The sequence below is a fragment of the Sinocyclocheilus grahami genome, unplaced genomic scaffold (assembly GCF_001515645.1).
Source record: "Sinocyclocheilus grahami isolate Dianchi unplaced genomic scaffold, SAMN03320097.WGS_v1.1 scaffold992.1, whole genome shotgun sequence".
Taxonomy (NCBI): domain Eukaryota; kingdom Metazoa; phylum Chordata; class Actinopteri; order Cypriniformes; family Cyprinidae; genus Sinocyclocheilus; species Sinocyclocheilus grahami.
Window position 1 is genome coordinate 612,783 of NW_015506171.1, and position 10,940 is coordinate 623,722.

Below are 10,940 nucleotides of genomic sequence, written 5' to 3' on the forward strand. Positions count from 1 at the left end.
CAGCCCGATATATTTAAGAAAGCGGAGCCATCTCAACTTCCTCGTGCTAAAGAAAACGAAAGAGTCTGACTCTGCGAAGCTTAAACGGACTACTGAGTGTTGTTTACTTGGTTTCCGCACCTTCCATGTTAACTAGGAAGTGAAACTAAAAGATTAAATTTGACCCGGATTTGTGAAAAACCCTGTTTGTGCCGTGTAAAAAAAGTAATACATTTATTTCATACCAAGTATAGTTCAAATCTATTAACATATTTACTGAAAGATAACTCGATACTTACTGGTATAACATTTTTAATGAAACTTTATTTGGAGTATTACATTTGTGCACAATGCCCATTTATTATTAATAAAACTAAAATGTGTTTTAATGTCACTTTTGATGAGGACCATGTAATCTTTGAAGTATATCATGCTAAATATAGGTGTAGCCTACCTTAAGTAGCCTAGCCTATACTTGCAATAGTTCCACTTTAGCACAATTAAATATACTAAGTATGTCTTTAATTGGACTTCAGCACTACTTCCTCACAATTAAAGTGCATTAAGTACAAAATTAGTTGTTCCAATTTAGCAGACTTTAAGTATACCTATAACTGTTTATTAACCGCTAGAGTGCTAAAAGTTACGGACTGCAGCTTTAAATACATAAATACGAAAATGTATTTGTCGTATACTTTTGTGTACTACATTTAAGTGTATTTATTTTTCACTAGGGAAGGTTGTTTGAATAGGAGTTGTGTGGCGAGGTCAGAGAAATAAAACGATAAAACGGTTAAGCTAGCCTTCAGTCAGTCATGAGACTTAATGCTGGTTATGTATTTTATGAGCTGCTTGGGAATTAAAGGCAAACCTGGTTACATTTTTACTAAACTTTACTAAATGTGGTGTTTATACCCTTACAAAAATGTACCACTGTAACTAGTTTCCAATAAGACATCATATTTAACGTCCAACCCTGCTGAAAAAAAACAATAGAAACCATTACAGAATTTGTAATGCTTTTACTGGTTATAATGGGACTTGTATTGGTTTTAATGGCAAGTGTAACGTAATTGGACGCCTTCTATTGGTGGCTTGTTAACACCACTAAATCCTAAATGCTCTACCGAAAACAATTTTTTAATGGTTAAAAGTTGATGGTTTGTAATGTTTGTATTTGTAGTGGAAAAAATTACAATTTCTTTGATGGTTTGTATTGTTTTTTTTCTCAGCAAAACAGAACGTTATCCTAATGTTCTTTTAAAACAATTCAAAACCTTTCAAGGGAACGTCTCACAACTTTTAAGTCGGTGTTAAGTGTTAAGATAAAACATTATGAAGTAATGTTTATATAATGCTTTTATAACTTTATTAATAGTTTGTCATAACACTGAGAAAACATTCTTAAAACAACATTCCTTGAACGTCTTCATGATGTTATTTGTACTTAATGATGAATGTTTTTAAAACATTGAAAGAAAACGTTCTGAGGTTAACATTCTCGAAACGTCCTTGTTCTTGAACGTTCTTTAAGAGATTCTAAAGACTCTCAAAATGTCCTTATGATGCTAATTGTACTTGATGAACTTTCCCCAAAAAATATGTAAAATTTCGTAAACCTTTAAATAACATTCTAATCTCAACAACAACAAAAAATAGATATTTTAACGTTCTTAGAATATAAAAAATAACCATTTAAATAATGGTATATTTTGGGTGATAATAAAGTTAGTAGAATGTTGTAAGAAACGTTTTTGTAACCTTTAAATGTTCTAATCACAACAAGAAAACTGGACATTTTAGCGGTTTTAGAATATTAAAAAAACATTCAAATAATGTTCTGTTTTGGGTGATAAAGATAGTAGAATTTTATAAGGAACATGTTTGGAACCTTTGGAACGTCCTTGTTCTTGAACGTTCTTTAAGAGATTCTAAAGACTCTCAAAATGTCCTTATGATGCTAATTGTACTTGATGAACTTTCCCCCAAAAATATGTAAAATTTTGTAAACCTTTAAATAACATTCTAATCTCAACAACAACAAAAAATAGATATTTTAACGTTCTTAGAATATAAAAAATAACCATTTAAATAATGGTATATTTTGGGTGATAATAAAGTTAGTAGAATGTTGTAAGAAACGTTTTTTGTAACCTTTAAATAATGTTCTAATCACAACAAGAAAACTGGACATTTTAGCGGTTTTAGAATATTAAAAAAACATTCAAATAATGTTCTGTTTTGGGTGATAAAGATAGTAGAATTTTATAAGGAACATGTTTGGAACCTTTGAAAAACGTTACAACCTCGGCAAGAAAACTGCACATTTCAACATTTTAGAAACATATCAAAATATTCCCATGTTTTTATAACCTAAATTTGGTTCCTGGATAGCATTTGTTTATGCCAAGGGTGTAGGTTTGATTTTGGCAATGGTGGGGCATAACAGCATAGAACAGACATTTAATTGTTTAATCAAAATTATCGCTAGGGACAATTTAGCAGTTGCCGGACATTGGCAGGGACATGTCATAGCATCTCTACTAAACTCGACACCCTTGGTTTATGAAGTATGAGAACTTGCCTGATGATAACCATCTTCAAAAATATTTTACTTGTGTTAAAATATAGGATTGCAACCATTTTAGCAGCCTGACGGCAACATTAACTGGATAGTTTACCCAAAAATGAAAATGCATTCATCAGTAACTCACCCTCAAGTCGTTCCAAACCTCTGAGTTTCTTTCTTCTGTTAAACACAGAAGAAGATATTTTGAAGAATGTTGGTAACCAAACAATCGACGGTAGCCATTGTCTTCCATAGTACGGAAAAAATATTATGGAAGTCAATGGCTACCATTAAATCTTTCAGTTTCATTTTTGGGCGAACCTTCACTTGATACCAACCGTGTCTGACAATTGTAGAACTGTGCATTTTCAAAGTTGGAAAACTGGTTTTCCATTGCACTTTTCCCAGCAGGAAGTTGGAAATTACGATTTTTATTACGAGTTGAATGGGACATACCATAACGGTTAACTTCCATTAAAATCAAAAGAGAATAGAAATATTGTTCAAATCCTAGTCCTATCTATAAAACACGATGGATGAATCCGCTCTAATTTTATTTGATTACATTTTGGCATTACCTCTTAAAAATGAAGGTTCCAAAAAGGTTGTTTTTCCGACAAACAGACGTGAAAATAACACAAGCAAAACACAACACCATGAATGCCAGCAAAAATACTTTATGCAATTGTTTTGCTACCATACGTTACAAATGCTGCACATTCTTCCCCTCCTCTGTCTAAACAACAGAACTAACCCGTCTAATAGCATTGTGTAGTAGACTACAGATAAGTGTGCACACAGACATCATTTATGAGGGCGAATCCGACGCTAATCATCAGACTGAATCTCTTCTGTCCTTCCTTTTGGATTTTTTCAAAGCTTTCTCCAGTTCTTTCATCACAGGCAGAGGTCCCTCGTATTTGTTGGTTTGGATAGACCTGAGTTTGTCCTGATAGTCCTCCGGAAGCCCGTTCTGCTCCGCGCCCATCACAATAACCTGAGACACAGAAGCTACTTCATTTCTGCTGGCATCTTGAAGATATTTCTGTCAGAGAACACACCCTCTGCAGGAATCTAGTCTAGACTTTTGAGTGTCGTCATAAAGTGTAGTTTACATGAGGAAGATTTATTATGTAAAGTGAACAGAGTATCAGACTTTTTCTATTGCAGTTTTAGGTTTTTTGGTTAAAAACCTGCTTTTATTTGTCTTCTGAAAGTGCGTAAACGTAATGTAAATTAATGTAGATTTTAGGTTAAAATGTAAATGAATGTATTAAGCATATCTTAGGTCCTGACACCACTTCTTTCAACTTCACGCTTTTTAATCTAGAGTTTCTGGAGTCTTAATTCAGCCTTCCACAAAGTAAGGTCTTAAATCAGAGCAGAAAATCTGAAATTCATAAAGTCGCGGCATTAAATGTTGCATGCATTACACAAAATGTCAAATAACTTTTACTGTATCTTCTGATCACAATGCACAGAAGTGCTGTTCTTCCTCAGTACTTGTGTTTGGTTTGTCAGTACAGATATTTAAACATCCTTAAATCAAGATACGTTTACTTGAAATGCAAAATGAAGATATAAACAAATATCTGTCAATGCGGAATGAAAACTTGTTTTCCCGAGAAATCATAACAGTATTGACAGCGTGATCCCTTTATTTCTGAAATGTTCTTTAACTGGTCAAACAGGTCTTAAAGTCATACATTTGCAGAAACCCTGTAATCATTTTTCATCATTACATGGTGTCACAAACTAAATTTGACATATTATACAGTACAAATTGTTTAATGTGCATGTGACGAGAACAATATGTTTGCATGTAAATGTTTAGGACAGTATAGAGATCTATTCATAAATTCAAGCACATGTGCTGCTTTCCTAAAAGTGACATGTCCAATTTAAATGGATAAATATGGAGAAGTTATCTTGTGGCAGAGCCTCTTGTGTTGCATGTTCCGGATGCTTCGGTTTGATGTGTTTCTGTTGTAGCACTGACTCAGTTGCTAGCGGTGCACTATTGTCTCGTACAAAGCTGACCGGAGCAAACGCCAGAAAAAACACCACAACATTGTCCTTTCACCAGCAGCACAAATAACAAACGCATTCTGTTTTGAAGAATGATATCAGATTACGCCGTTTAGAGAAGCATGCGTTTCTGTTGTTGTTGCTGTGATTTGACACACAATAGAGGCTCGGGGTCATTCTCCTCTTAATTCAGAAATGTTCATACAGTAATCGTGATGGATCTTTCACTGAATCAGTGGATCCAGTTCACAAAATCAGTCAGAATGATTCATTCACAAGTCGAAGTGAGCCGAGTTCAACTTTCTGAATCAGCGATTCGACCGAATCAGTTAATAACCCACCATTTCATTTTCAGTCTGTTCCTCATACAAACCTATCATGTGGCATCTTATGAAACTGCTATGTGTTCTTTTTGTCTCACAATTTCCAGACAAATTATTTTAGAGCTTGGCATTACTAGAATAACGTTATGCTCTATAGTTATGCTAAGCTCTATAATATATTATTTGCTAGAAATTGTGAGTAAAAAATATTATTCTGGTTATGCCAAGCTCTAAAATATTTCATTTGCTAGAAACTGTAAAAGTCTTCAAAAAAATAACTAGAATAATGTATATTTATAAAATGCATAAAAACACGCACAGAATTATGTTTCTATTGATTTCCAATTGAGTAAAAAAAATATTATTCCAGCTATGCCCAGCTCTAAAATATTTTATTTAAATTATTCTTTAAATTTTTTACATACAAAATATTTTTAAAAATGACTAGAATCATATATTTTTATAATGCATAATGCATAAATGTCCAAGGTTTTTCCAGGTCTAGATATCACACTTTTAAAATGACACTTCCTTATTTATCCTAGACTGTGAAAATCCTGGTTCTTCTTGTTAAGGGGTTGAATTAAAATAAGATGCATCTTCATTTTTAAGCCTGAAACACACTGCGTGATTTTCGGCTGTCCCAGACTAAAGATTGGCATCGTAAAACACTCGTGGTGATTTCTGTGATCGTGGCTCCTAATCTGTGCTCGTATATCGTACAGTGAGAGAGGGTCAGAGACGGCCGTTGTCACAGTCTTGCGACCAAAAGATAGCCTACGATCATTTTCTGACTGTGTCAGAAATACAGCATGATCATCGCACGGTGTGTTTGCTGCTACGATCCACGTTTGCTGACCAACCAATAAAAACACGACGCTAAAACATAAAACTGCTTACCTCGAGCTCTCATGCCTTCCTCTTTCGCCGCTTCCCCTTTTATTCAGCACAAATGAAAACTACAACTGCTAAAGTGTGATTTATCATGCTCTTATTGTTTACCACTAGCGCATGCTGATGACGTTTTATTCTTCTATAGTAACGTGCATCGTAGCGTACGATTCAATAGGTGTCATCGTCGTACAATCTACACGCATGTCGTAGCCACGTTTATTAGATCCATGTGTCACAGTGTGACATGCAATGATCTTATAGGATTGCTAAAATTGTGCAGTGTCTCGGGCTTTGAGTCATTTTAAGCCATCTTGATTCCCTTTTGAAAGTTTTCCTGCATTTTCAATAAACAAGGCCTTTAATGGGTTAGCTCCTGCGTACCTAACTAGTCTTCTACCACGCTACAATCCATCACGCTCCCTAAGGTCGCAAAACTCTGGACTTTTGGTAGTACCTAGGATAGCAAAGTCCTCTAAAGGAGGTAGAGCTTTTTCACATTTGGCTCCCAAACTCTGGAATAGCCTTCCTGATAACGTTCGGGGTTCAGACACACTCTCTCTGTTTAAATCTAGATTAAAGACACATCTCTTTGGCCAAGCATTCACATAAAGTGTCTAATAACCTTGGTCTTCAGTCATATCTGATCAAATGCACATTAACAGTCTTTTGCTTGTGTTGAACACATCATTTTTTGCTTGGCATCCCGAGGTATCTAGGAAGTACACGTCATTAACTAACTGCATGATTCTTACTGTACAGTTCTGCCATATGGATATCAACACTGATAAGCTACTACTAAACAATGTAAAAACTTAAAGTTTCTGTGAAGCTGCTTTGCAACGATTTGCATCGTGAAGAGCGCTATACAAATAAACTTGAGTTGCAAAGTGTTGTGAACCACAGTTCTAAATGAAGCTTTAGTCCTGATAAAAGCCGTATTTCTGTGACTTGTTAAAGCGCGCAGGAGACCGTACCTGTAGATACTGCGGTGAAGGTGGTGCATAAACGCAGCTGTTCATGATATACGTGCGACAGCTGAGGTCCTGTCTGCTGGTGGCGACGTTCACCTCCACTGGGCTGTAGGTGCCCATTTTCACGTTCTCCTGCCTGCAGAGGGACATCCAGCGCTTGTGAGGAGCTCCATTAGTCACTTACTAGTGCTGCGTTTCTACATGAAGATCTCTGACTAAAAAATGCTGGGTTGTTTCAACCCAACTTTAGGTCAAATATGGACTAACCCAGCTGTTGGGTTAAATCTTTACACTAACCCCTTAAGTGTGTCACCCCTCATTTTTGAACATACGTGAACGTGCACTATCCAAACTTAAATTGTCATAATTCATGAACGCTTTGGAATACAGACCTAAGGTTGGACTCTTTTTTAGATTACTGCAAAAGTGGAATCATTTTAAAATATTAAAGTATCAAAAAGTTATAGAAGTTTAAATTTACTGTAAAGAAAATGCACTATACTAAAAAAAATTGGTTATATAAAATAAAATATTTTTGAATCCAAAATTGCTATAAAATTAAAGCCTTTTGTCTAAAGTTATGTTCCAAATTTGAAGTTGATATAAAAAAAAAACAATTTGAGGTTCCTGTGAGATTTTATTTAGAGCGTTATATCACAAGTGCCATCAAAACTTCATTGAATTTTTTTTGATGCATTTTTCTGCCACAAATGTCTAAATTTCTCGGTCATTGTTACTTCTATCAAAAATCTTGAGACTCAGACCTTTCCGACAATATGTATTTTATCAAGTTTATAAACAACTGTGATTCTAAAAGACCGTAATACTTTTTGTAATATGACACTTGCCTCCCTCCACTAAGGGGAAGAGACCACTAAAAGATTTTAAAGTACCATTTCGACGGTAATGCAATTTCCGACTTAAAAATGGTTTTCACAGGATGAATTCTGAGGTTTTAAGCTTGAATGACTAAAATATGTGATGGAGAACAAAGACAACAAAATAAAAGAGTGCCATTGGGCCTGCCGGTGATACATTTTTAACCCAAAAGTTGGGTTAGTCCATATTTGACCCAAAGTTGGGTTGAAACAACCCAGCATTTTTTAGTGTACTGTATGTGTGTGTTTGGGGTCTGAAAGCATCCACCTGTCGAGGGACTCGAGGTCCGACATGTTCATCCTCCACACAACGCCCCAAACCTCGTCCCCTGGGCTGTGTTCGATGGTCCCGACACCGCCGTGCCAGCGCTGACTCGCCAGTCCTTTATGATTCCCGAAGGCCAGTTTATAATCCTGGAGAGGAGGACCAGTCAGTTACATGTGTAGACAGATACAGTCAAACCAAAATTTATTCAGACACCTTCAACATTTCTCACATTATCACAGTTTAGATCACAGACGTATAGATAAGCAGTCGGCTGGGCGGATGGATAGATAAACAGTCGGCTGGGCGGACGGATAGATAAACAGTCAGCTGGGCGGACGGATAGATAAACAGTCTGATGGGCGGACGGATAGATAAACAGTCTGATGGGCGGACGGATAGATAAACAGTCTGATGGGCGGACGGATAGATAAACAGTCTGATGGATGAATGGATATATATGGATGCGGATGGATGAATGGATATAAATGGATGGATGGATAAATGAATAAAAATATGAATGATATAGTTAAACACTCAGATAGATAGATAGATAGATAGATAGATAGATGATAGGTGTTCAGATAGATAGATACCTTGAGTTTGGCCACGCAGTAGACGGTGGCTGATGGGTTCTTCAGCTGCAGCCGCTCCTTCAGAAGGTTGCTGGGTTGCTGCCAGTACAGAAAGGTGGAACCGTTCTGCCGGTCGCTGCTGTTGTCCATCACTGACTCTTCAGAGGACAGAGGGACAGAGGGAATGAGGACGAGGAAGAGGAGGAAATGGAAGAGGGACATTTTTGCGTTGAATCAGCTCAGCAGGGCTCAGAGCGAATGAAATGGAAAACACCTCTGTTAATGGAGCTCCATTCTCATGCAAATCCATTGTGTGCCAAAGCCTGCATTCATCTGACACTAACCACCATCAGCAAGAACTTTCCCAACCGTCCCTCTAGTGGAAGCAGCAGAAATTACCTTTAAGCAGTCAAAAATCACCCCTAAAATTAGCCTAAATAATGCAATTTACATAGGTTTCCAATATATTAAGACATTAATAATTTCTTCTCTACAATCTGAATTTCTGCGCTTTGAATATTGAATTTGATGTTCTGAATTTCTTCTTCATCTTGAGAACTTGAGGCTGTTTTTTTTTAAACGGGATATTTGCAGTCTAAGAATTCAGAACAAAAAAAATCAGTTGTTTGAAAACCTATAAAACTGCCATAAAAAAATTATTGTTTTAAAATTTCAACTGCTAAATATTCAAGTTTATAAAAAATCTAATTCAGAAATTTGTTAAATGCCACATAGCATTCAGTTTTGTTAAATGACACTTGTCAATAATTAAAGTTTACACAATTCAAATTCAAATGGTTTTGTCAAATTTTGAGCTACATATAATGGTGTTGTGAAATGCTTTTGAATAACAGAAATTGACCTGGTGCCAGTTGCACAAACAAACACTATAGCCCCGTTTCCACCGCAGGAACTTTCCCCAGGAATTTAACTAGGGACTTTAGGCCGGTACTAATGGCGCTTTTCCACTGCATGGTACGGTACGGCTCGGTACGGTTCACTTTTGGGGGGTTTTCCACTGGGTACAGTACCTGGTACTTTTTAGTACCACCTCGGTTGGGGTTCCAAGTGAACCGTACGTTACCAAAACGTGACGTGTAAACTCTGCTGATCACGGATTGGCCGGAGAGAATCGTCACTACCTGCGTCACTGAACTTGCGACACAAACACAAAAGAACCGCTAGATTTAAATCAGCACAGCCAGCGAAGGATCGAACGCAACCATTTTGAACGAGTGCACTTTTTTTAACAACCAAAAAGTTTTGTTCCTCTCGTTGATAGCAGAGGAGCGGATCCAGCGAGAGCTTGATGGTGCGTTGCGGAATGAAAAAGTTTTTTTTAGGAGTCGTGGTAGTAGAGGCCCACTCTAAAGCGGTGCTGAACTGCAGTGGAAACGCGAACCGTGCCGTGCCGTACTGAGCCGTACCGAGCCGAGTCGTACCACGCTGTGGAAAAGCGCCATAAGTCCCTGCTCGTGAGGTAGTACTTTTCCGGAACTTTTGGGGGTGGAACTTGGGCGCTGAACATGCTGATTGGTTGAGTTCACTCAGCATTGTGTTTCAACCATAGACTGTAAAAAAGATGGACGACGCGTTTCCTATTCCTTCCACTATAGTAAAGTGAAGCCAAAGCATCTCAGTATGGCGCCATCTTGAATAAATGGTGCCATTTGGAGTCAGAGTCTGCGCAGTAGAGATTCGTTTGGAGCCAGAGTCTGCGCAGTAGTGTCGTGAAGTGGAGCCGCGGTATCAAACTCCCGCCCAAACTCCCGCAGACCCAATCAACCATAACAACACACCCCGTTTATATAGCATCAAATTACTAGCTAAAATCAAACATACATATCAGCGTGATAACAACTACCTTAAATGACCAAAACCATCTTTCGGAAAATTGTATTGGAAGTAGGGCTGGGTATCGTTCAAAGATTTTTGATACCGATACCTTGACTTCGATACCGGTTCCTGAACGATACTTTTTTCGATACCAATTTTATGAAATCTATTTGAACAAGATTATATTATCTAAAAAAAAATACTATTTTTCAGCTTGTTGATGTTTATACAGACTCAAAGCCACTGCACAGAGGAACAAAATGTAACAAACAAAAAATCTGTTCAAATAGTTTTAATAAAGCTCAAATAGTCTTCAGTTTACACATCTGTTAGCTACATTTGCACTAGTGCGTGTGACAGAATCACCTAGCTCAGACAGAATCGTCATTTCTATTCATTTTCCACTGATTTACTGAGAAGCATTAGCAGTTTCTAGCACTGTCTGCTTGTGCTCTCTCTTCCATGATCGCTGCTCTGACTCAGAGGTTATAATATATTTAATTTCAGCAACATTACATGGCCAAAACACACACAGCAATCGGAAGTTATTACAAAAACTTGATGGTGGTTTAAAGTGAGTTTTGAGGAAAAGCGGAATATAAATCTTATTTATTGTCTTATG

At 37.0% G+C, this 10,940-nt stretch overlaps 1 protein-coding gene across 1 annotated transcript in view; it reads right to left on the reverse strand.

The window, feature by feature from the left end:
• Positions 1–3,209: 3,209 nt before the first annotated feature.
• LOC107565307 (uncharacterized) overlaps positions 3,210–10,940 on the reverse strand; it is a 14,141-nt gene continuing 6,410 nt past the window's right edge. The window contains exons 4-7 of the mRNA XM_016250528.1: positions 8,504–8,640; positions 7,911–8,056; positions 6,768–6,900; positions 3,210–3,545 (exon numbers count right to left, since the gene is read on the reverse strand). Coding sequence (XP_016106014.1) covers positions 3,384–3,545; positions 6,768–6,900; positions 7,911–8,056; positions 8,504–8,640 — 578 coding nt within the window. The 3' untranslated portion in view covers positions 3,210–3,383. The remainder of the gene's footprint in view (positions 3,546–6,767; positions 6,901–7,910; positions 8,057–8,503; positions 8,641–10,940) is intronic.